At 39.4% G+C, this 26,365-nt stretch overlaps 1 protein-coding gene across 1 annotated transcript; it reads right to left on the bottom strand.

Annotated features, from left to right (window-relative positions):
• Positions 1–30: 30 nt before the first annotated feature.
• Positions 31–25,920, bottom strand: ZCWPW1 (zinc finger CW-type and PWWP domain containing 1). Its single transcript, XM_081054329.1, has 17 exons — positions 25,691–25,920; positions 20,038–20,096; positions 19,020–19,270; positions 18,534–18,612; positions 17,606–17,723; positions 17,144–17,301; positions 16,819–16,941; positions 10,830–10,946; positions 9,967–10,087; positions 9,277–9,352; positions 8,494–8,598; positions 7,665–7,748; positions 6,954–7,020; positions 6,473–6,564; positions 1,633–1,693; positions 1,027–1,161; positions 31–478 (listed from the first exon to the last, which is right to left on the bottom strand). Exons 2-17 carry the CDS (start codon positions 20,063–20,065, stop codon positions 165–167), a joined length of 1,929 nt encoding a protein of 642 aa, XP_080910455.1. The 5' UTR covers positions 20,066–20,096; positions 25,691–25,920; the 3' UTR covers positions 31–164.
• Between the last annotated feature and the right edge of the window lie 445 nt (positions 25,921–26,365).

Here is a 26,365-nt window from a genome sequence, read left to right as displayed (position 1 = left end):
GCATGTGGTTAGAGACAAACCAAATCAATTAAGCAGGTAACCTATTTTATTAATACATAACCCACACAACTGACTTTAGCTGATTAACTTTGTAGTCAATGACCAATCTCAACAACTCTGCCTCGTGCTCCCAGGGAACAGGGTGAGAACACAAGAGCACAGAACTACTCCTCAAAGAAAGTGAACTCCTCTGCGTCATCTCTATGCTGCGGCTCCACACTCTGCTCCAATTCTTTTCCAATATCTTCCATGAGTTGCTCCAGGTCCAGGTCACTGGAGCCTTCATCGTCAGGGAGGAAGCTTCCAGCCTCCTGAGGTGGTGGCTCCTGGGGTCCAGGCCCTTTCTTCCCCACCGCAGGACAGGCCCCATGATGACCTGGTGGGATCAGGCCCTTTGGCACCATTCTAACCTCTTTTTCTTCAGACAAGCTGGTTACTGAGACTTTGCTCTGGGGAGCTTTAAATTTTTTCTTAGCACCTAAATGAAATAGTGACAAAACTGAGAGTCTTATTAGGTCATCTGTCCTTACCTTTTACAAATCAAACTGCTAAATTTCTATTTCCAAAAAAGTCTCTGGAAAAGATTACCTTTCTCAATAGAAAGAAATAGGCTTTAGAGTCAGAAAGTCCGGGATTCAAGCCATGGACTGGCTATATGCTAGACGTGAGTCTTGAGCAAATTTTAAACTCTTTCAAATGGCAAATATCCAGTCATAGAAATATTTTAAACATTAAAGAGAACAAGCATGGAAGTATCTATCTAGCTAGTGCATTGCAATACTCAGTACAAAAAAAAAAAAGCCTCCTTAGCATTCTCCTGTCCCCGGATCAAATCAAATCAATAACCATTATGTTTCTATAGTATGTGCTGCATTTTACAATCTGAGAGATGCCCTTTTGGCCTAATTTTTGTTCTTTTTGAAGTAATGATAATCAGTAGAATTGTTCAAAAAGGATCCAGGGAGGGGAGATGCAGACAGAAACCTCATTTTCCCACTGTTTTCCGAAGTTTAGATAGAGCCTTACCTGGCTGTTCAGGGTCTGAATTCCTGTGTACTTCCTTACTCCCCGTTATGGGTACAGGAGCAGCTGCAGGTTCATTTACCAGAGATCTCTTCATAGGCTTCCTTTGTGGGGTCCCATCTCGTCCAGCTGCTATGCCTACATCACCCCCAAACCCCAACCATGAAAGACATTTGTTTATTTTTCTCTAAATGACAGCTTGGAAAGGGTCCATGGGACTCCCCACATTTAAGTCTTCTGCCTTGCAGTTTCTACTAATCTTAATCTAGTAAGTTCTCTCAGTTCCTTTTTTTTACCCCCAAATATTTCTTTTTTTCCCCTGTTGGATCTTCTTCTCTTTATGATTCTCCTCAGAGCCTACCTTTTCCAGGAAGTCATCCTTCTTGGCTAAGAATTTAAAACATTCATTCCATCTTTAACGTAAGATTTTATAATTCAATATACAGAAGTGAGGAGGCTACAGCTTCTCCAATTACACTAGCATGAGTCTTGCCTATTTTCTTTGGTTCTGGAGCTGAGACAGTCAGGAAAGTCCAACTACCTGCAGACCCATTCTATTCTTTGCTTCTGCCCTACCTTAACTGTCCCATTTCCAGCTGGCTTGCTTACCTCTTGCATTGGGTTTTTTTGTCTGAACTTTGGCTGGCTTGGGACTGGACAAAGTTAGGTCCTAAGAATGGGGGAGAAAAATTTAAAAAGATAAATAAAGAAAATTGTGTTTTTAACAAAATGGAATGCTACTGAAATGATCGGTGCACGTAATGGACTCAAATTAGATTCTGTGAGCCTGATACTATTTTAATCAATGACAATAAAAATAAAAATGTTCATCCTTCCCATTCTATTTGATATTAATCAATGCAAAGCTTTCTGCACGAGAAGGAAATAAAGCTAGGCCGCAAAATGAAAAAAAAAATGGTAAATTGAAAATTAAAAGAGAGTGAAAATCTATATTTTAGAACTTCAGTTTCCAGTTCTACATATAAGGAGTTTGGAAGTTGCCACTCTGTTCTAACAACAACTAAAAAGCTAAACAGACTAAAAATCCACAACTCTAATTGGATCTATGAGAGGTAAGGACATAGGGCAAACTGCTGCCTTCAAGGCTGAAGAGACAGAGGCAAATACAGGGAGTCATGGCTTACCAGAGCAGAGACTCACAAGCACAAACCACCCCAAGAACCAGTGCCAAGGTAGAAAAACCTCAGCAGCAATAAATGAATTGTTGGAGGCTCAGTGTAAACAAGTCTGAGGGTTAAAAACTCCAGGGAGATCCAGTCATAGGGGGCTCCAGACTTTTGTGAATTTTACCTCCAGCAGCCCTACCAGGTTCTTACAGAAAATAATCAAAGAAAAATTCCTTCATGTTTCACACAGCGGGAGAGAAAAAGAAACCATTTTGAAATATACCAAAGCACTCTGTTTTTCTTAAGGTCTGCCCTCAGGAGAAACTACTTAACAAGGGCCTAAACTATGGGATGAAACCAGATCTGGGGGAGGGAAATACCCAATTCCAGCCCAGTCTAACCAAAACAAAACAAAACTAAGAAACACTTGTGAAGTTCACAGTCCAGAGGCATAGGTTCATTGAAAGACAGAGACCTAATCATAGGACTATAGAACACTTCCCCTCCCCTGACACGTTGCCACATTACTAAAGATATTGACAGCAGTTCCCTTTACAAAGTACATCATGTCTGGCAATCAAGAAAAAAACTACAAGGCATATCAATAAGCAAAAACCATAAATTTGAAGAGACAGAGCAAGTATTAAAACCAAACCTGGCATGAAATTACCAGACTGAAAATTTAAAGCAAATATGATTAATATGCAAAGTGCTCTAATGGATAAAGTAGACGGCGTGCAAGAACAGGTGGGCAATGTAAGCAAAGAGATGGAATTCCCTAAAAAGAATCAAAAGGAAATGTTAGAGATCAAAAACACAGAAATGAAGAATGCCTTTGATGGGCTTATTAGTAGACCATACCTGGCTGAGGAAAGAATCTCTGAACTTGAGGTTCTCTCAACAAAAAACTTCAAAAATGGACAGCAAAGAGAACAAAAACTGAAAAAAAGAATAAAAAAGGACAAAATATCCAAGGATTATAAGATAATTACAAAATGTGCAACATAAGCACAGGGGAATACCAAAAGGAGAAAAAAAAAGAGTAAAGAACTGAAGAAATATTAAAAACACTAATGACTGAGAATTTCCCTAAATTAATGTCAGACACCAAATCACAGATCCAGGAAGCTCAGAGAACACCAAGAAGGATAAATGCCAAAAAGTTACATCTAGGCATATCATTTTCAAACTACAGAAAATCAAAGAAAAAGAAGTCTTGAAAGAAGACTTGAAAGAAGCCAAAGGAAAAAAACAACACCTAACCTGATATGCTAAGGAAGGGGAGAAAATGGAATATAAAACACTTGATCAAAACCACAAAAGGCAGAAAAAGAGTGGAAGACAAAAATAGGAAGAAAGAACAGGGCAATAAATAGAAAACGTAACAAATATTATAGATATTAATCCAAGTATATTAATTATTACTTTGAATGTCAATAGTCCACATGCACCAATTAAAAGAGAGTTTGTCAGAGTAGATGAAAAAACAAGACCCAACTGTATGTTGTCTACAAGAAACCCACTTTAAACATAAAGACAAATATAGATTATGAACTTAAATAAATGGAGAAAAATATACCATACTAACACCCAAAAGAAACCAGAAGGAAGAACTATAACTTTCTTTGTAGATGATATGATGGTCTATATAAATAATCTAAAAGAATCAACAAAAAAACTCCAGGAACTATTAAGCAATTATAGCAAGGTTGCAGAATATAAGGTTAACACTACACAAAAGTTAATAGCTTTCCTATATGCCAGCAATGAACAAGTAGAATTTTATATTAAAAACACAATACCATTTATATTAGCATCAAAAAATGAAATACTTAGGTATAAATCTAACAAAATATGTACAAGATCAATATGAGGAAAACTACAAAACTGATGAATGAAATCAAAGAGAGATAATCCATGTTCATGGATAGGAAACTCAATATTGTCGTGATATTAGTTTTCCCAGCTTGACCTATAGAGTCAATAAAATTGCAGTCAAAACTGCAGCAAGTTATTTTGTGGATATCAACAAACTGTATGTGGAAAGGCAAAAGATTCACAATAGTCAACTCAATATTGAAGGAGAGAAAAATAAAAGTTGGAAAACTGACCCTAGCCAACTTCAAGACTTTCTATAAAGCTACAGTCATCAAGACAGTGTGGTTTTTGCAAAAAAAAAATAGACAAATTGGTGAGTGAAACAGAATAGAGAGCCCAGAAATAAACCCATATAAATATAGTCAGCTGATCTTTGACACGGAGCAAAGGCAGTAAAATGGAGTAAAGGCAGTCTTTTCAACAAATTGTGCTGGAAGATCTGGACATTCACATGCATAAATAAATAAATCTAAACTCAGATCTTATGACCCTCAAAAAAATTAACTCCAAATATATTATAGATCTAAGTGTAAAATGCAAAACTATTAAACTCCTAGACAATATCATGGAGTTAATAACATGGATAAAATTTAGATGACCTGAACATAGTAATGACTTGTTATATACAATACCAAAGGAACAATCCATAAAAGAAATAATTGATAGGCTGAACTTCGTGAACATTAAAAACTTCTGCTCTACGAAAGACAATGTTAAGAGAATGAGAAGACAAGCCACAGACTGAGAAAAAATATTTGCCAAAGGCATACCTGATAAATGAGTGTTAACTAAAATATACAAAGAATCCATAAAACTCAATAGGAAAATAACCCAATTAAAAATGGACTAAACACCTTAATGGACTCCTCACCAAAGGACATATACAGATGGCAAATAAGCATATGTAAAGATGTTAAACATCACATGTCATCAGGGAAATGAAAATTAAAACAATAATGAGACAGTACTACACACCTATTAGGATCGCCAAAATTCAAAACAAAAACACTAACAAACATCAAATGCTGGCAAGGATGTGGAACAACAGGAAGTCTCATTCATTGCTGGTGGGAATGCAAAATGATACAGCCACTTTGGAAGACAGTTTTGTGGTTTCTTACAAAACTAAACATAGTCATACCATACGATCCAGCAGTCAAGCTCCTTGGTATTTACCCAAAAGAGGTGAAAACTTAAGTTCCCACAAAAACCTGTGCACAGATGTTTTTAGCAACTTTATCCATAATGGCTCAAACTTGGACATAATCAAGATGTCCTTCAGTAGGTGAATGGATAAATAAACTGTGGTACATCCAGAAAATGGAATATTATTCAGCAAAAAAAAGAAACGAGCTATCAAGCCATGAAAAGACATGGAGGAACCTTAAATGCAAAATTCTAAGTGAAAGAAGCCAGTTTGAAAAGGCTATATACTGTATGATTCCAACCATATGACATTCTTGAAAAGGCAAAACTATGGAAATGGTAAAAAGAACAGTGGTTGTTAGAGTTTGAGGAATATGGCGGGGGTCGGAGGATGAATAGGTGGAACACACTGGATTTTTAGGGCAGTGCAAACACTCTATATGACACTATAATGATGGATACATGTCACTGATACATTTGTCCAAACCCATAGAATGCATAATACCAAGAGTGAACCGTAATGTAAATTATGAACTTTGGGTGATTATAAGGTGTCAGTGTAGCTCCACTGATTATAAAAAATGTACCACTCTAGCAGGGAATCTTGATAACGGGGAGGGCAGGGGGCAGGGAACTTGCTTGGGGGCAGGGAACTCTGTACCTTCCTTTCAATTTTGCTGTGAATCTAACACCATTCTAAAAAAAAAATCTTTAAATATGAAAAACAAATCTATATTTCACGTGCCTGAAAAGAGACGAAGAAAACAAGTGAATAAATATCCTAAGTGTCCATATAGGGGATAGTGAAGAGAGGCAACCTGCTATTCGCTGAAATTGCTCCAGTAAGAACCAAAGAACTACAGTAGGAACAGAGATGATAATCAAGAAATAAATTCTTGGAGAGGTGGTATATTAGAAAGAATAACTGAGGGGCAGCCGAATGGCTTGGTTGGTTGGGGCGGGTGCTCTGAACAACAGGGTTGCCGGTTCGATTCCCACATGGGCCGGTGGGCTGCGCCCTCCACAATTAGATTGAAGGACAATGACTTGGAGCTGATGGGCACTGGAGAAACACACTGTTCCCCAATATTCCCCAATAAAATTTATAAAAAAAAAAAAAGAAAAAGAAAAGAAAGAATAACTGAGACTCTCCTTCCCTGGAGACCCCTAAGATATAAGACCTATCAGTCATGGCTACCGTGAGGCAGGGCCTGGACTGTGCCTTAGTAAATATAAACCGATACCAACCAGTTGCCCGATAGGAATTTCCTAAAAGGAATCCGAAAGATCAATCTTACTTTTTCCTCTTCCTCCTCCTCCTCCAACTCTGACTCTTCCTCTTCTTTCTCCACGGAGGAACTTGAGCTGTTAGCCCCAGAGAACATTAAATCTAGAACAGGAATAGGAAGGAAAGGCTAAATCATTCATCCAATAAATGAGTTAATGGAGCTGAGCTCCGAGAATGAATCTTCTAATTCTATTTTTCATGTCTAAGTGTTATTTTCTCCATAAAACATGATCCTAGCTTATCATGGTTCCACTCTTTTCAAAGTCCCATCACTATTCAATGTGCACCCTCCCTCCCCACCCCCTTTTCTCCTCCACTTCTCTCTCCACTCATCCATACGTCTATCCATCCCAGACACTTGGTCAATGGGGAGCCTCCTGTTATAGAGTCCAGAACTAAGCTGATGACATCAGATATAAAGATTCAGTTGTTGCCCTCAGGAAGGAATCCCTCCTCGCCCTCATTAGTCCTCATCCTCATACTGACCCTACCTTTTCTTTCCCCACTATTGTCAGATCCACGGTATCGGCTCCAGAAACCAAACAAGTTAACCCGTTCCTGAGGAAACCAAGACACAAAAGCATCATCCACTACTCTCCCAGGGGCTATTGCTGCCCTCTGTCTTCACCGTTTTAGTTACGGAATTTGTATTCCTATTCCATACCATTTTCACTTGAAATTTCACATTAGATTTATCTAGATCTTTGTCGAGATTAACTATTATAATACATTATAGTAAAATAACATATAGTTATATAGTATTATAACATATAATATTATAATGTCTTTTCCCCCTGTATTTATAATTCAGTAAATAACTGGGAAGGGAAAATTCACTGTTTGTCATTCTCCGCCCCACCCCCAAAGGCAGAATTTGAAGGTAAAAACTGACTCTGCATAACAAAGAGGTTAAGGTACATACATGTGAGACTTGAAATCAAATAGGGGGGATGATGCCCCCTACCACAAACTGTCTCTGTCTGCGCTGAGAGAAGATTCAATTTGTCCAAGGGTAGGGAAAAGAATGGAATGAGTTAAGGAATCAAGGGAATTTGGCTTGGGAAGAAAAGGCTATGCAGTTCTAAGACTAACACTGTGTAATATGGAAGGACAAACCAGTTTTCTGAAGTAGGGAATGTATGGTTTGCTTTGGGTCCCAAGTCCCAAAGAGGAGCAGGTATGTGATCCGAATACTCTCCCACCTGAATACTGATCTGTTCTGCTTCTTGAGCCATTATCAGGGCTGCCCTCAATTTGTGGCTGTAGTCTTTGTTCTTGTACTTTCTCTGAAATAGAAGAAGATTCCTGTCAATAATAAATATCAGAGAAGTGACCACATCATGCCGCGACTCACGAGACATTTTCTTTAACTACATTTATTTCTGGTTCCTGGTATTCACATGATACTCTTATCCATCTTTTGAGCTCAAGGCCTGTAAGCTGCTGGGCTTCTGCTCTTTTGTAAGGCTGGTCAAACCCAAAGTGAGTAGAGGAAAGAACTATTATTTAGTTAATATAGGGGTTCTCAACCAGAGTAGGTTTTGCCCCCCAGAAGACATTTGGCAATGTCTAGAGACAATTCTTTGGTTTTCACAATTAGGGGTGGGAGTTGCTACTGTCTAGAGGATAATAGAGCCCAGAGATGCTGCTAAACATCCTGCAATGCACAGGATAGCCCTCCACAACAAAGAATCATCTGGACCAAAATGTCAGTAGTGCCTACACTGAAAAATTCGGAGTTAATCTGTGCCCTCATTTCTGCCACACATGCTTTGGCTAAACTATAGAAAACCAGAGTCTTCAGGAAGGCCTCCCATCTGCAAACAGGGAAGGAGACTAGGAAAAATCATTCTCCTGCTGCAATCCTGGTAGAAAGAAGAGTCCCTCATGAATAACCTCACCCTTACACACTTGGTCAGACATGGGACTTTCTCCCAACATAGCTTCCCCTGAGAGAAAATCAGGTTTAATTAAGGGAGGATTTAGTTTTCAACTTCCCTGTATGACAACTGACCCCCAAGGGTTGCTCACCACTCCAGCTAGCTCCAGAGACAGCTCCTGGAAGTTCTTTAGCATGTTGACTGGGATCCAAGCACGAGAGGCTATTTCTCCAAAAAATGTCACGTGGTACTTAGACTGAAATAAAAGATGGTTCTGTTATGGCCTTTCGTCCTCCTTCCTTTGGCCTGCTAATCAGAAAAGGCAGGGGAAGAATTGAGGAGTCACAGGGAAGGAGGTTCTGGGCCTCCCCTGCTCCCTTAAGCTTGACCCACCTACCCAATCTCATTCCATTGTTCTTCCATTCCGACCTCAGGAATCCTAACCAAGGCATATTTATCAAAACCATAAATGTCCTAGTAATAAATAAGTATTTAATTAGATATAAGTTTGTTTCCATATGTGAGTACTTATTTCTGTGTTTGTCACTCTAACTAGATATCTGTTTCTGTTCGTATCTGCTGGCTGTATCTACCATGTTTCCCGGAAAGTGAGACCTAGCCAGACAATCAGCTCTAACACGTCTTTTGGAGCAAAATAAGATCCGGTCTTACTATAAGACCAGGTATAATATAATATAATAAATATAATATAACAAATATAATAAAGTAAAATAAAATATAATAAAATATAACATATAACATAATACCGGGTCTTATAGTAATTTTTGCTCCAAAAGATGCATTAGAGCTGACTGTCTGGCTAGGTCTTATTTTTGGGGAAACACGTTATGTTTTTAACTCTGTACATCTGTCAGGATGGATTTGTTCATTCCTTTGACCTGAGCACCTACTACCCAGAACCAGGAAAACTCACCGGCAGGGAATCAAGATGAGAAGCAAAAAGAAAATACTCCCCCAGGTCAGGATCAGATTCTACCATGCCTGGCCACCTAGAGAAGACAGATGGGAATAGGGGACAGAAGGGAAAGGGTTAGATGAACAGCATGCAAACTCACCAATATACACGTACAGAAAGAAGCCATGTGCTTTGCAAACAAAAGTTCTCAAAGATAGACCTCCCCTTCTGTCAACCCCTCCCCCCCAGTAGTTGAAGTGACTTCCACCAATGTACAGAATCTTCCTAGTAAAAGTATCTTATCCTTCTAGGCCTTCCAGCAACCCTGAGAACAAAATCTTCTGACTAGGGACATCTCCAAAGAAGAAACTATCCATCCTACCCTTCTTTGTTCTCTGTATTTTGCATATCTCTCATATCTCAATGTTTTAAAAAATGCCTTGGAGCTACTCTCTTCTTTCTACCCAATCAGGGTAGAATTGTTAGGCCCTTTTTTACCAGGGAGATACCACCTTCATTGTGAAACCTCTAGAAAACACATTCTTTCAAAGCCTCCAAGCTTGGTACTTCATCTTTTCTCCCACCCCACGTTCTTTCCAGGGCAGGTAGCATTTCCATTATAAATGCTTTCCATTTCCTTCCCTCTCTGCTTTAATCTACCTCTCCCAAGTTAGGGAAGGGAGCTCTGACTGTGCTGCGGTGCCCTACCAGGGGTAACCATATTGCTTGGCCCAGATGATGGATCCTGGGATGTAGGAGGCATAGGCCACATCACTCTCACGCCCTGCCCAGGTCTCCTCAGGGATATCACAGCGATTATACTCCAAATCTGCCAAAAAGAGAGAAAGAATGAAAGGAAGGAAAGAGCCTCACAAGGTGAAAATCTAGGTGAGGCCAAAAAGAAACAGCAGGTGGGATCAAAAGGGCTCCTGGGAGATGGGCATGGAGGAAGAACAAAGATTCCTGGAGGAAATACAGCCTAGAACCAGGAGAAGTAGGAGTGCAGTGCTGCCTCCTTATACTCTATAGAAAGACATTCCAAACTTCTGCCTATATCCCACATTTTCTGACCCTGTTTCCATCTATGTAACATCATGACAGTAATTTCTCTGAGACTCTGTCTTCTCATTTGTAAAACAAGTGGGCTGGACTAGATCCTCATAATCGCTTCCAAGTAATTCCAAACATTTTAGAATTCTAAGCCACTGGATCTCTTTTACCTCCTTTTCTCCATATAGCTCATATCCCTTCCTATCCACAAACCCAATACCAAAAATCTAATCAAGATTGACGGGGTCAGACCAATGCTGAAGAAGATGGACTTCACTAAGAACATGTGTTTATATTCCACGTCCCTCCCCACAACACTTTTCAGGGTATCTTCTTCTAGCCTATTATCGCAGATTCATCTCGATATGACAGGAAGATTCCCTTCTCTCTCCCAAACACTACAAGGACCCCTGGAGTTGAAACTACTCATACGACATATTTAAGCTGAAGGAGACATGCAGGGAAAGAAAGGGGGAAACAATAAAAAAAGAAAAAAAAAAACCATTTCCACTCCATTCTACCTGTATTCTGGTTACAAGACCAATTCTCTGGAAGGACTGAGGGATCAATGTTCCCACGAAGTCGCCGCCATTTCTCACAATTTGGGAAAGAACACTGGACCCAGACTAGACATTGACCTGTGACAGGAAAAGAAACTGAACTGAGACTCAATTACTTGCTCTTCCTTTTTCAATCCAACAAAATCAATATATCCTCCCCGACCAGAATCACACAGCCTTAGAGATTAAATAGTCCAGTCCTTGACTTATAAATGGGAAAACTAAGGCTCAGTGAAAGTAACTGACTTGCTGCAGATCAGTCTAAGTTGGTGGCAGAGCTGAGCTTATAAGCCAGGTCTCCCATTTCAATCTTTTTACTATACCATGTATCATTTCTCCTCTACCCAAGGCAGAAAGGAATGTTTCTTGTATTGACAGCTCTTTAAAAGGTTGATTGACACCTTTCTGGCTAGTGCCTCATTCTCTGCTGGCATGTCAATACTGAAAAGTTCTTTTGAAGGGCTACCCAGCATCTTTTGTGCACAACATCCAGAGTTCCTATCTGAATCTCAACTGATTTACCCGTCACCAAATTACCAAGTTGCAGCCTTTGGAACCAACAGCCCTGAGTTCACTCCCTCCAAAAGACACAGGTCTAAGTCTATCATTTCTCAAGCAACTATTTCCTTCAAGCAAAGTATTCCTTTTATCCATTACTTTCCAAACCCCCATCCCCACCTTTCTCTATCCCCACATTTTCTAAGTTGACTCAGTGCCCCAGTCAGCCTCTCCTCTCTCCCTCCCAAACACTTCCCCTATGTTCTTTGGAATTCCAGACAAAAGCAAAAGTCCACATATCCTCAACCTCTTCTCTGAACCTCTATCTCCTTTTTGAAACCTGGTGACCCATTGCCTCTACCCAACCTCACCCCCACCCACAGCCCTCTAAGTGGAACTGGTTCCTTCTCATATATTCCATGTCTCTCAGGCCAGAAAATGGGGTCAACATCATCCTTACTCCTCATTGCCACTTCCAGACCATTACTATCCTCCTTCCTATTAAAACCCTTCCTCCTTTGAGGTCCATGATGGAACCACACCACCCTCTCATCTCCCTTGTAAAGATGCTGGCATCTGGTTTAGCCTTCTCCCCTCTACCTCCTGTCCTCATTCCAGATGCCCACATGGTAACTCACAAAGCACCCCATTCCCTGAGTTGCTTGACGTTTCCTGCCACGCCGCCTCAGTAATCCACTTCACTTCAGTGATCGACTACTGCTCTTGGACGCCCCACCCAGTCAGACGCAGGGACTGCACGCTCCCTTGAACTACTCATCCAAACATCTCTCTCTGGTAAAAATTCTCCCTCCTGCCACCTCACTTGCTCCAAGATTTCTATAGCAACTTTTCACTTTATCTAGAGCTCTGATCCACTGGCCACTACTTTCCCCTCAAGCTAGTAGCAACCTCTTTTCTTTACTCTGTACTTACTCAGTTCGATTCCTTAAAATGGTTCGCAGACATCTTCCACTCCTTTTCCCTCTGTCCTTCTCTTACCCAGCAGGTGAAACATAACCCTGAATGAACCCACTTTACCTTTTCTGGCCTATATTCATTAAAATCGAGAGTTGCTAGGGAAAACGCACATAACCAGGCACATAGGTGCACTACATATTCACAAATAACGTCTCCCTAGGAAGTTCACTCTCCCACTGTCAAATTTTACCTTAAATGTGTGATCATAAGGCATACCTTTTATCCCATTGAAATCATCCTTCAGAAAAGCATATTATGGGTCACTTTCTCAATTATTTAATTTTGAACAACAAAGTATTGGATAGGAATAATATATTAGTCCAAAAAGACAATTGCCAATGATAGCTTTAGATATTTATATAAATGACCTAGCAAGACTAGAAAATAAGAATGGGAGGAGTGGGGACCATAAAAGTAAATACAAATCGATAAAATAAATGGTTGGTTGTGAAAATAATGAATATTCATGAGAAAATGAGTGAGGAAAAAATCATTCTAATGATATAGAATTAGATATTTATGGCTTGGGATGCAATTTCCAGTGACAGCAATAAACAGTTCTTTAAAGTTACATTTCAAACAACATAGAAAATGAAGATGATGTGTTTGAAAACTATGTTTAAGGCTCACAATGTGGCTTTCTGATAATGAACACTGATGTCACAGACACGCTAAGAGCATTTCAGTTGACCATTCATTCTTTTTTTAAATTATTTATTACTTTTTTTTCAGTTACAGTTGATATTCAATATTATTTTATATTAGTTTCAGGTGTACAGCATAGTGGTTATTAGTCTTTTCAGACTGATATATCATTCCCAACCAGTACATTGTTCTTCAAAATTAAGTAATTTATATAATTAAGGCATTTATATAGCTTACGCAGTGATCACTCTGATTAGTCTGCAAAGGCTTAACTTTAAGACCCAAAACCATAAAACTCCTAGAAGACCACTGATTTTTGAAACACTCCTTTCCTTGGATTCTGTGATTCCCTCATTCTCCATTCCCCCTCCCCATCTTTCTGGCAGTTCCCTCTTAAGTCTCCTCTACTGGGTTCTCCTTGTTCTTCATTCAGTCTCTAAATGTTGGGGTTCCAAAGCCCAATCATGGGGTGTTTGCTCCCCATGCTACACATTCTTCTGAGGCAAGCTCTCCCATTCCCATAGCTTTGAAATCCATTTTCATACTTGCCAACACACAGATGTATACTCACAGCCTCTGTTCTGAGCTCTAGCTACCTACAGCCACCTTGCTCTTCAACATCCCGATTTGGATATCTCACAGTGATCTCACACCTAATGGGCCCAAACCCAAACGCTTGATCTTATTCCTCAAATTTGCTCTTCCTTCACTTTTTCCCACGTCCTTTCATGTAATTGCTCAAGCCAGAAACCAATCATCTTTAACATACTCTCTCCTCCCTCACACAGCCCATACCCAATTCATTACCAAGGTCTTACAATGTTACCTCTAAAACATATATTAAAACCATCCACTTCTCTGTGTCTACTTTCATCATCCAAGCCACCAAAATATCTCATTTTAATATTAACCTCTTAACCCATCTACTCCTGCCACCCATACTTCATTCTTCAATGAATAACCAAAGTGATCCTTTTAAAACATTAATTTGATGGTGTCACTCCTCCGGTTAAAACCTGCTAGTGGCTTCCCACTGCACTTAGGATAAAATTCTCTTAGGATAAAATTTGTAACATCATCTTTGATCTAATTACTACCTACCTCTTTACATTTATCCAGTGCCACTTTCCTGCCTTGCTTCCCCTTGCTCTCTGAACCCCAATCAAACCAGTTTTCTTTTAGTACCTGGAATATGCCAAACTTCACCCTACCTAAAACTCTTTCTCCAACTCCTACTCTTCCTTCATGTTTCTGCTTAAATGTCGTTTCCTTACAAATGCATTCCCTGACTGCTCCAATCTTAATTAGGTCTCCATTATTTCCTCTCATGACACTCCATGCTTTTCCTTCACTATACTTAACACAAATTGATTGCATTTATCAGATACTTGCTTTTCTATTTCCTACTCCAGGAGCACTCACCTCTCCTTGGCAACTTAAGAAACAGGAAAAGTGGTTCTTTTAGCAAGAGGCTTACACTGTCACTACAATCACAATTTGACTCACAAGAATTGCCTAAGGAGTCAATTTCCATCTTCCAGTCTGAAATCCAATCCTTGCCCTAATACTGGGAGGTTCAGGAGATGGATCAATACCACCCAGAACACCTGACTGTCCAAAGTAGACTAATACCTCCACTTCCTCACATTACCATGTCCTAATAAGACGAGGAACAACTTATTGCCTTGGACTACCTTATTTGGTGCCTGCATAGTCTTTCTATAGCTTTATTTCAAGTGTGTACAAACCATATTATGCTTATATAATTACAATTATATACATACTCGTACACACATACATATTAGACACTAGCTGACTGTTTATTCCATTGTTCCTTACACTTTGGGTTCTGTTTTTTTGGCACAGGACTGTTTTCCTCCAGATTGTTAAGTCTATTTATTTTCAAAGTTTCAAACATACTAATATATTGTATGATCTATTTTATTTCTTGTCCTAAATTTCCCAAGATTACCAACGTTATTTCCTATAAAATATGTGTTTATTATCTGTGTGACACACTAAAACTGAAAATTCTATGAAGTCAGGGATTATCTATTTTGTTCACCACTATAATTCCAGCACCTAGCACAATGCCTGGCACAAAATAGAAGGCATTAATAACTACTGTTAAAAGAATAAATAAATCTGTATCTATCCTTGTCTTCCCTACATCCAATCTCAAAGGTTAAGCTGTCCTTTCTAAGAATAAATCCTCTGGTTCTCTTCTCATCCCCTTCAATCTCTCCCTCTCTATAAACAATTTTCCCTGAGCATATAAACATGCTGACAACACACAGGTCAAGTCTATTTTCTTAAAAAGAAAGTTAGAAAAAGAAAAACTTCCCCTCACCTCTATATCTACTCCCCCTTTTATTTACTATTTTCTCCCTCATAGTTTTCATATCTAAACTAATTCAAAAAAGTATTCTTCAACCAACTATAATCTGCCATTCACCCTTACCAACTGCTCTAATCAAGACCCTAATTACTTCTTAATTGTGTATCCATCAAGCATTTTCAACTTTTTACCCTCTTTGGTGTCTCTGCAGTAGTATTTGACAAAAGCTAAATATACTCCTTTTCTTGAAATTCTCTCCTCCTCTGGCATCTGTGATACCACATTCTCCTAGTTTTTCTTCTACCTTTCTGAATTTTCTCTTAGTTCTTCTTCATTTTCTCTCTGGGCAGCTCTTTCTCTGCTCAACCCTAAACATTATGGTCCCCAGGGATTTTTATTCAGTGCTCTTCTCTTCACTCTACACTTTCTTCTTGGAAAATTTCATCCATTCCTATTGATGCAGATGATTCTCAAATCTCTCTCTCTAACCCAGACTTCTTTCTTGAGCTCTAAATTTCATCACAGACCCCCCAACTTGTCCAAAGCTGAATTCATCATCCTAAACTTGCTCTTTCTTCTATATTCTCCATTTCAGATCATATTTCTTTCAGCTATTCAGTCACACATGCCAGAAAATAGGATCATTCTAGAGGCCTCACTCTTCCTCTGCTCTCACATCCAACTGGCAACCATATCATACTGATCCTGCCTCCTAAATATCTCAAGTTTGTCTATTGCTCTTTACTTCTACTGTCTATCTTCCTTTTGTGGGTAACTATTTCTATGGGTCTAGTACGTCTTCCACGTTAGTGACAGAGTGAACTTTCTAAAATGCAAATCTTATTAAATCTTCCCTACTTAACATCAATGGTTCTTCTTTACCTTTAAAATAAAATCCAAATTCCTTAGCTTCACATATAAGGCCTTTTATGATCTGGGCCTTGCATGTCTCTAGCCTTATCTCCCCAACGCCTATAACCTCTTATCTCACAACATACCTAAAAGGGACAACAATTAGCCCTTCTCCATAACTCTGCCAATAATTATAACTCTGAACCACCCCCCATTCCCACTTTGGTTCACTTGACTAAATTATATTTCAAGATCTGGCTCAAGCAATATCTTTTCTTGGAAACTTTTCCAGGTCTACTCCCAGCTTGTAGCTTTCTTGTCTGCCTTCCTCAGAAGCCAATCTCCCTGTGGCAGGCTTACATTCATTTCCTCTAAGCTTACTCAGCACCTCCTAAAATACCTAGTATATAGTATAATAGAAACCCAACAACTTTGGATTATATGAATGAATTAAATATTTCTCTTCCTCAGCAGCATACCTTCTAACAAGTAGCTGTAGAGAGAGATTCATTATAATCTTTGCAGAATTCCCTCTAATATTCTTACCCTTGCCTCTTCCCTCCAATATTCTTACCCTTGCCTCTTCCCTCCATCTCCAGTTTTCAAGCCCAAGTTTTTCCAAACCGTGGCAGAACTCACCAAAACCACTTTCTTCTCTTTTTTGTTGATCTATGGTCTGAGAATGAACCTGAACCATTTTCTTTGGTTGGTATTTCTGTCTGTGCTCATGTCCACTTTGGGACTTTTGCATTTTCTCATCTTCTGGGAAGATAAAACAAAACATTGTAGGGTAGGAAGATGAAGAAGAGATTCTTTGTAGATAATAAAGTAGGAAGAAGGAAAACTCACAGCATGATAATTTAAAGCCTTGGGCTGTAAATGCTCAGCCTGTCCACTGTCCCATTCCCTAATTTCATGGCTTAAATACTTGAGCCAGATGTCAAAGTATAAATACTATACTTACGAGCTTCCTTCTTTCTTTTACTTAAGGAGAGTCTATTGAATTTCTTCTTGCGAGGTACAGGATCTGGCTGGCCTGGCTTAGATGTCTTTATCTCAGGGATTACTCCATCTTCTTGAGAGGCTGAACTCTCTAGAATATGAGGCGCCATTACCCTCTCTCTGAAAATAAGACTTTTTTTAATGAAAAGGTAAACAGGAGCAATTTGCAGTAAGCACCTTTTTTTCTGGGGAAAAAAAAATCCAAGGAGAAAAGTCAGGAGGATAGAAGAACCATAGGCTTTCTATGGCCTCCTAAGGTCATTTTATCCATTTTCTTGCCTATTTTTCCCAATTCAAACAAGCATCTTTCCTGAGCTGAGAGAAATCTAGAGATGTAAAAAATAACCAGATAGATAAACAGATAGACCATTTATGAATATTAAGTCCACCCTGTGATCAACTTGCATCACAGGGATAAACTTACCCATCAGCATTATCATTATCAGTAGTAGAAGAAGCAATTCCTGGTTCCTTGTCTAACTGGGTACATCTTAGGGGCTGGGCACAGGAAGTCTCTGCAAAATCAAGGCTAGATTCCATCCCTCCCAAAACAAAATACTATAAGCAGAAAAGCAATTAAAGAAAATAACCACTCCATTATATCCAAATTGTACCCTTTCATTAAAATATCTCCCACCTGTTGCCTAGAAGAGTCTCCTTTTGGACTTTTGTCATATCATAAAACTTTTAAGTCTTTAAATTCTCAAGAAAAATTACAAATCTATGTCCTTCTGCAAGCCTTTCCAGATTGATCTGCCTCATTCCAGGACAACTAGGTAATGTTAATTTTATTTTTAATATTGTGTTTTATATCATATGTTCCTCAAACTTTCTCTAGGAATACAAGTACACCTAAGAATTGCTGAAAATGTCAGACCATTCTCCTTAGCCTTCTGGACCTTCTGGAGAGGGTCTCAAGGTCTATGCTATAGAGTTCTTTATTCTAAAAATCAAATCCCTGAGCATATGTTAAAACAGTTTCAAAACAGAAAATGTACAAGGGTAAATGGAAACTAAGTTCTTTAAACTTGGGAGAAACAATTTATCTTTTCTAAATATATTGTAAACATATAAAATTGAATTTAAATTACATTTTTTGAATCTAGAGATGATTATTTTTATATTCTGAAGTCAATGTAATCTACTTTTCTAAAAATCTATACCCCCTATCTAAGGTGTTTTGGCTATAGTCCTGTTGATAGAAGATGAAGTATTTTAAAATATTTCTAAGTTCCATCTAATATTTTCTTACTTAGGAATATGGAGGGAAGGAATGAAGCTGTCAACTTACTCTACACCTCAGGTAACAGTTTTTCCCTTAACTGAAACTTTTTCTCTCACTATAAGCATACCCAAGCTCTGCTGGAGGGACTTCTGTAGCACAAGCTGGACAATCTCCTCAAATTCTGCATTGGTAAGACTTGATGTTTCCTGCAGAGACAAAGGCAGAGGAGGAAAACTGCTCATCTTTTCCCATTCCTCCTCTCTGGCCAGTCAGGGAAGCCTTCTTTAGATGAGGCAATAAGTTCATTGAAATCAATGAACAAACCTAAGGACCCCACGAACTCTATCCCAGATCTCCTGGAAATAAAGGAGTGAAAGGAAAAAGTTGATCAAGTTTCTGTCTACCTCTACTCTCATCTCCAACCCACTTCAGCCCTTACCTACCCATTATTTCCTGCTGAATGCTTTCATCAAAACATTTTTGACCTCTTTGAGGAAAGGAATAAGAAACTGAAACTACAGGATGAATTTCCCCAACATGTAAAGATTCTGTTTGTCTAGGCTAGATGAAGAGGAGAAACTGTCCCACTAAAGCCCATCAATATAACTGATACCTTTTTTTTCTTCTTCGCTTGCTTGTTGTCTTGAGCCTTTACTTTTTTCTCCTGGCCACTGCTTGGACCATTCTTTGTGGTTGCTTTTGCCTTCTTCTCCAACTTGGCCTTTAGCAGGTTTGGCCTGGCTTGTGCCTCTGGAGAACTGATCCCCAGGGTCTCCTCTTTGGGTGAGTTAGGGCTATAGGGCATCAGCCTATGCAATTTTTGTGTAGGTGGGGCAAAGGTTTTTTTTGGTCCTTTCCCATATTCTGAAAGAAATTTGATTATCAAATGGAATTTATGAAACATAGAGATTAATACAGAGATTGCCAAAGAATGCCCATTGACTGGCCATATCAAAAATATCTGGAGAAAAAAGTTAACAAATTCAGATTTCTAGGCTTCTCCTCACCCACACTCACCTCACCTGCCCTGAGATTCTGATGAAGTAGTTTGAAATAAGACCCAAGAATTTGTAATTTTACAAGTCTATCTAGATGATGATTCTGACATACTTCCAGGCTTAGGAACCACTGCCTAACTCAAATGTGATAAATATAAGCATATGGGAAACTGAATTATTCAAATGTGAAAATTTTTAATTTGCTCATTTTAACTTTGGACAAAATTTTACAAGAAATTAGAGAAAATGGAAAAAATTAGTCAAAATCTACAAATGATGCAATGAAAATTGCATTGATCCTCCCCGGTATAATATCTCTTTCTTCTGAGCCTCCATAACACTTTGTACCTGCCTGGTAGCAGTCACCCCATTCAAATTTACATTATAGACATTTAAATGTTTTTTCTATCGCTACAAGTTCATACATTCCTTGAGCAGGACTATTTCTAAAGTAATATATTTCATTCAAAATATATAGAAATGTAGCAACTTTAACAGAGTGGACACAAAATATGTGAACTGAGCTTCCCTTTGGTGGGCATCTGGACCACTTGGTCCAGATGACCATAGCTGAGACAGAAGGGAAAAAATGAGAGAAATGTATAAGGTGAACTTCCCTCACTCTTGACTCACCTTCTTTACTCTGCAATGTTGTCATCATTCAGCTCAGAAGCTATACTTCCTTTGTGCCTCTGTTAGGAAAATTTAAAAAATTAACTTCAATGACTCTGACTGAATATAATTTTAAACTTTCTCCTCTCCCTGTCTTCTTGGGTTCAGGATCTCTTTTCCTGGAACCCCTGAACTACATTTTCTGCATTTTTTTTTTTTTAAGATTTTATTGGGGAAGGGGAACAGGACTTTATTGGAGAACAGTGTGTACTTCCAGGCCTTTTTCCCAAGTCAACTTGTTGTCCTTTCAGTCTTAGTTGTGGAGGGCGCAGCTCAGCTCCAGGTCCAGTTGCCGTTGCTAGTTGCTAGTTGCAGAGGGGGTCAGCCCACCATCCCTTGCGGGAGTCGAACCAGCAACCTTGTGGTTGAGAGCCCACTGGCCCATGTAGGAATCAAACCAGCAGCCTTTGGAGTTAGGAGCATGGAGCTCTAACCGCCTGAGCCACTGGGCCGGCCCCATTTTCTGGCTTCTTGACTACACTTCTCATCAGTGCCAATTACATGCCAGGAAATAATGAGAGCTACTGTTTTAAAGATTAGCAATAAGACTGAGGTAGTAATAGTGGTAGTGATGTGTTTTTTAAAAAAAATTCAACGAAGTAAAATTTGAAGATCTTTTTGGCTTATTAAATGATTCATGAAGCGGGCATCATCCAATCACCCAGACAGAAAGAAGCTCCAGGACGCTATACAAAATAAAAGACTTTTATAGGCAGAAGGGAGAGGAACAAGAAAGTTATACTAGGCAAAAAAGAGGATTGGTTATTGCAAGGTTACTTTCCTTTAGGGGATAGCAGGGATCTATCTGGCAGATTACCTAACTGGTGCCGGTCAGGTAATTACTGATTGACTGGTTTAAGATTCCATTTCTAGGAGGGCTGAAACCGTAATAAAATTATGTCTTGGTTTGGTGACATGGAGCTTAGCATAAGAAACTCCATTTGGGGCCTGTTGTCTTGTTTTTAACAGATGGAAGTATGAACAGTCGTAGGATAGTGTTAGTAGGGTATGGATGATCCTGGGAATTAAAGAGTGAGAGTTTTCTTCAGAGTAATAACCTCATTTCACAAGTTAAATGCTTTTAACCATTTTAACCTCATAGCATACACAAAAAGGATAGATTTTAAAATTTTCCATGTGCTTCAATGTGTACTTTTGTACACACTGAAAATTATATTTCTAGGTACTCTAGAGTGAAAGGCCCAGGCTGTTCACAGCCATAAGCAATGGAGGGATGGAAGTGAGGAACCTCCGATCACATCGTATGCTGGAGATTAGCATGCCCACAGTCATTAATCATCTGTAGCCCAGCAGAGCACCAAGACTCACCTTGTGATATTCCAATAATTTATACATTTTCCAATTTATATTTTCCACTATTGATATTTGTTCTACCCAACTATTTGAAGAGAATTGCCTCTCGTTTTATCAGCCTAAACTCCTTATAATCCTCGACCCAGTTTTCTTTAGGCTTAAAGCACATAATTCACTTTTTAAATTTTTATTGGGGAACAGTGTGTTTTTCCAGGACCCATCAGCTCCAAGTCAAGTCGTTGTTTTCAATCTAGTTCTGGAGGGCGCAGCTCACTGGCCCATGTGGGAATCGAACCGGCGACCTTGGTGTTATGAGCACTGCGCTCTAACCAACTGAGTCAATCGGCTGCCTTTCACTCTTATTTTTAACAGTTATAACAAACACTATAGCTCTAATAGGGTCTTTAGACCTACTAGAGATCATAAAATGCCATCTCCCCCTTTTACAGATTAAAAAATATACAAAGACAGGTTAAGTGGTTTGCCCAAAGCCTCAGTGTTAATACCCAGGCCTTCAGATTTTAAATGATACTAATAGCATATCTATTCTTCTCCATGCTCTTATTTCTTTGAAGGCCCTGGACCTGAAACTCAATCTTCCAACTCTGCCATCTGCCACTAGAAAGAGACCCAAAAGCAGCATGAAATGGATCTTTTAGTTTATATACAGTTCCCTTTAAAGGATCTGGAAATGGTAAAACCCTCAAATGACCAAGCAATAGTAAACACTCAGTTGTTCAGGGTGTAGAGTTCCTCTCCCTAGTTCCCAAGATAAATTCAAAAGGTGTTGGGGCTTGACTTAGTGGGGCCACAGCATGGTTGAATGTAAAGTATTTTTAAATTATATTTTGGTATTTTTCTGTTCCTTCTTTTGGTTCTATAAATGTGAATAATTCAGATGTGCTGTTCTGCAGAACTACTTGTCCTTGATATTAAAGAGCACATTTGCTCACTTTTTCTATTTAACTCTTCACCACCAACCCCCAAACTTACGTGCTCCAGGAAAAAAGGCAAATGGTAAACTGGGGGAGAAACTCTGTAGCAAATTGGTATCCTTCCTTATGGTCATCTTAAATAGAAGTTAGAAACTGAATAAAATTGGCTGCAAAAGGAATTTGACCACAAATGACAAACATATCTTCTCTCAGACTCCAGAATTCCAAAAACAATCCTGAGAAGTCCCTGTGAAGGTAATCTACATCATAAGAGCTATACTGAATGAGAAATGAAAATTAGTGTATTTGAGATATTCTATTTTTTAAAATGTACATCTACATAACTAATATGCTTGTATATCCATAAACTATCCCAAAGAATACACAAGAAATTGACAAAAGGACCTCTGGAGAGTGGAATTGTGTGGCGGGGGTGGAAGCGAGCTTTTTACTGTACCACCTTGTGCATCTCTAGCATTTTATAACATATATATATTACCACTTCAAAAGTAATTTTTTTAATTTTAAGTTCTTTAAATAAAATAAAAAGAGTATTTTGATCAACCTGAAAATGCAAGAATTTCCAATAGTTAGGTTCAAATCATTATCTAAGCCTATACTGACCTCTCTAGGTAAAAGTATGTTACTGGAGCCCCAACCAACTGGATAAAATCGTGGATCATTGTTGACTTAATAAGATGTAGTAAATCTATAATCAGTGATGTATAATTAGAAGGGGGTGGTGACGAAGAACCTTACTTTTAAAGAAAATCTCTAACCTGATCAATAAAGGGAAAGCCAGAAAGTCACTGTCTGACAACTCAAGTTTCTACTCCTCTATTTCAGACTAATTATTTACATCCACAATAACAAATACTGAAATCTAGTTCACAAAGAGAAAAATTTTAAAAGACAGTTAATAAATATACAAAACACCACCAACTTACATCTGATAGCTACTAAATGACTAGGGGCTCTAGCTCCAGGAATAACATTTGAGGCTTTCATTTTTCTTCTCTTACTTTAGATGAAAAAGAGAGGGGGAAAAAATCCAATAAAGCTTTGAGTATGAAAGTAAAAGAAAGTTCCATAAACCAGATGTCATTCACTCCATATAAAAAAGGGTGAATAAGAAGAGGGGAGAGAATTTAGCAACAACAAATAAAGGACACCAAGAGAAGATCAAAGAGGTATTCCAAGAAATAGAAAGTTTTCTCTCACTTAAACATTTAAAAATCATCACACTGTTTTTAAGATAAAATCACCTAGCTCAGCAGTTCTCAAAGTATGATACAAATTTTCCTGAGGGTCTCCTCCCTTTTCCAACTATTTATCTGTGTTAGGCTGAATTTTCTCATATACTTCAACCAAAACAAGATTCAAGCATACCTTGAAGATAACGCAGCTTTGGTTCCAGACCACCATAATAAAGTGAGTACCACAATAAAGCAAACTGTACTCTTTTCGCTGGTGGAAGATCTTGTCTTCAATTTGTAAAAAAAGGACAAAATCTGTGAAGTGCAATAAAGCAGAGGGCAATAAAACAAGGTATGCCTGTATCGTAACGGATTGAATTCAGAAACAGATGAAAATCCAGCTGTCTTCTATTAAGCCAGACATGAAAGATACTTACAAAAATGTAAAACAATGCCATTCTTCACACTAACTTTCCTTTCACTTAGGAAAACATTTTTCATAAAAATGTCATTTATGTTAACATGCAATGGGTTTATTGTCATTTTAATATTAATAAATGTGTAACTTTGTTTAAATATTTCAATACCAATAAGTATGTAAATAGATACAAACCAATTTTTTGGAGTCCTTCATAATCTTTGAGAGTTTAAAAGGGTTCTGAGACCAACATGTTTGAGAACTGATCTAGCTAAATAATTCAGTCTTGCCAATATTTTTCTAAAAGCATTCTCCTCCCTCCTCCCCCTACTTAGAATGTGTTCACAAATTTCCCTCTCCTAACTATCCAATATTCCCTCTTTATATTGTCCCTGGAATCCTAGGTCTAAGAGAACAAAAATAAACCCTTTAGATTTGTTCTCTAACACAGACTCCGTGGACTTCAAAAAACTGTATTTAAAGACTATATTTAAAATCTCCTTTAAGCGGGTGTTGGATTTCCTTTGGGCTTTAATATTTTCATGCCTCTATTAGTAATAGTAGTTTCCTTTCCTCTCCTTTTTATTTATTTATTTTTTTTTTGGTATGTGTGTTCAGCGAGCATGATTTAAAACTTTTAACAAAACAGAGGGAAAAGATTCCAGCTACGCTACTGCCTATATTAGACCACCTAACAAGACATTACTGTCATAACTACGGTGGTTGAACTAAACCTTTTACAGAAGCTTATAAATTAAGGATGAAGTACAGCTTCTTGGTTCACAGAGTGCAAAAAAGCACAGAGATATAGACACTTATCGACAAAATATTCCTTCTTTTGGGCCTCTGATCTCGTTCAGACTCTTGCTGTCTACTGCCAGAGACGCTTCCACGCGTGCCGCGGCGACGGACCTCACACTAGCCTGTTTGTGTTGTTTTCACTTAAAGGAGCACATTCCGCTTCACCTTCCAGCTCCGCGCACCATTGCCCCCTCTCGCGGGGCCGAGGTTTGGAACAGTACAAGGCCTTAATTACACCTTTAAAACCAGACGGAAGACTTTTCGGTGATTCGCATTTTCCCTCTCTTTCCTCACCAATTCTCTCTTAAGGATAAGAATTAAGATCGGAGGTATCAGAGAGTCAAAAATCCTCAACGCCCCTCAAAGGGTGAAATAGTGGCTTTCTAGCTTCTCTTCCCCATCAAGAACCCCACGATGAGAGACTTTCGCCTCCGCTGCCCCTCCCGCTGAGGTACCAGTATCCTCCTTCTCGCTCAGACCGGCGCTGCCTGCCATGAAATTCACTTAAAAGAGCACAGAGATATTGTTTGTTTGTTGAGGGTGAGTCTTGGGGTTAGAGAGTCTAAGGAGCAGGGGTAAGAGTTGGTTGTTGCCCTGAAAAGAAAACTTCTCTTCAGACGAAAGGTTCCGGGATTGGGCGCACCTAGCACCTTCATTTGCAAAGGGAGAGGAGCCAGCAACCTTCTGGAACGAAGAGGACCTAAAGGCGAGGAGCAGAGCGACCTATTTCAGCAATTCCGCAAGCCCCTCCAACCTCGACTCACTTTTCCCGCCACCAAGAAAAGGCGCGAGGCCACACAAAGCTCCACAGCTCCCTCGAGCGGCGAACTCCCACTGCTGAGGCGCATGCGCAGCTGGAAGCCGCTTTGCTCTTGCGCAGCTGAATTTCGGCCTGCTTTCACTAGAACGCCCTCTAAAACTACAAATCCCATAATCCTTGTCGGCCTCACCTTTTTTGTTGTTAAGGCAGCCGCAGCAGCGCCCGACCGTTGAGGAAGTACATCTTTCTTTTCCTAATTTTTCTCTCTCCCAGACTGCCTTTTCCTTCTTCTTTGCGTTCCCTGATTCCTATTCTTCCTTTTAGTCTCCTTCGCACCCTTATTTTAATATTTTATTTGAAACTATACTTAGCCCCACTCTCGCCTCTACTGCTCTCTTCTCAACCACAGGACCCGCACCCCCAAGCACTCTTGGCAGGGAGAACGAGCCACCTAGCACTCAGTGGAAAGAGCATCGAATAGTTTTCTCCCCATTGGCCGAGGCAGGGGCCCAAAGTAGACCAAAACTTCTTCCCCAGCCACACTCGTTTTTCTGGAAAGGGGCGCGAAGCCGCAGCTTGCGCTCGGGAAGGACTGCCTGCGAGAGGATGGCTGTAGTGGGCAAAGGGTCGCAGTCCGCAGGCTAGGGACCCGTGCGCAGGCGTCGGGTGGTGGGCGGAGGCGTTGGGGTCGGGGCTGTGCGTGTGGAAACAGGGAAGGGCGTGGTGTCCCCAGGTGATCGCGACTGGGGAAAGGCGGAGGAGCGAGAGAACAACTCGGCCATTTCGAGGGAAGAGGAAGTTGGACAACATCGGCTGTTTTAGTGCTGATTTTTTTTTTCAGTTCAGCAGCGAATATTTTCCGGGG

Source organism: Rhinolophus hipposideros (assembly GCF_964194185.1).
Source record: "Rhinolophus hipposideros genome assembly, chromosome: 7".
In the NCBI taxonomy this organism is placed as follows: domain Eukaryota; kingdom Metazoa; phylum Chordata; class Mammalia; order Chiroptera; family Rhinolophidae; genus Rhinolophus; species Rhinolophus hipposideros.
Note: the sequence above shows the minus strand (reverse complement) of the source record. Positions and strands in the feature narration are given on the sequence as shown.

Bases quoted from the DNA above. Each gene is read 5' to 3' on its own strand.
- ZCWPW1 (XM_081054329.1), bottom strand. From the start codon at position 20,065: ATGATGACAACATTGCAGAGTAAAGAAG. The intron at 17,724-18,533 runs GTATGCTTATAG...TTGTTTTGGGAG, and splicing joins GTCCCTCCAGCAGAGCTTGG to GGATGGAATCTAGCCTTGAT. The intron at 9,353-9,966 runs GTAGGGCACCGC...TGTCTTCTCTAG, and splicing joins AAGCAATATGGTTACCCCTG to GTGGCCAGGCATGGTAGAAT.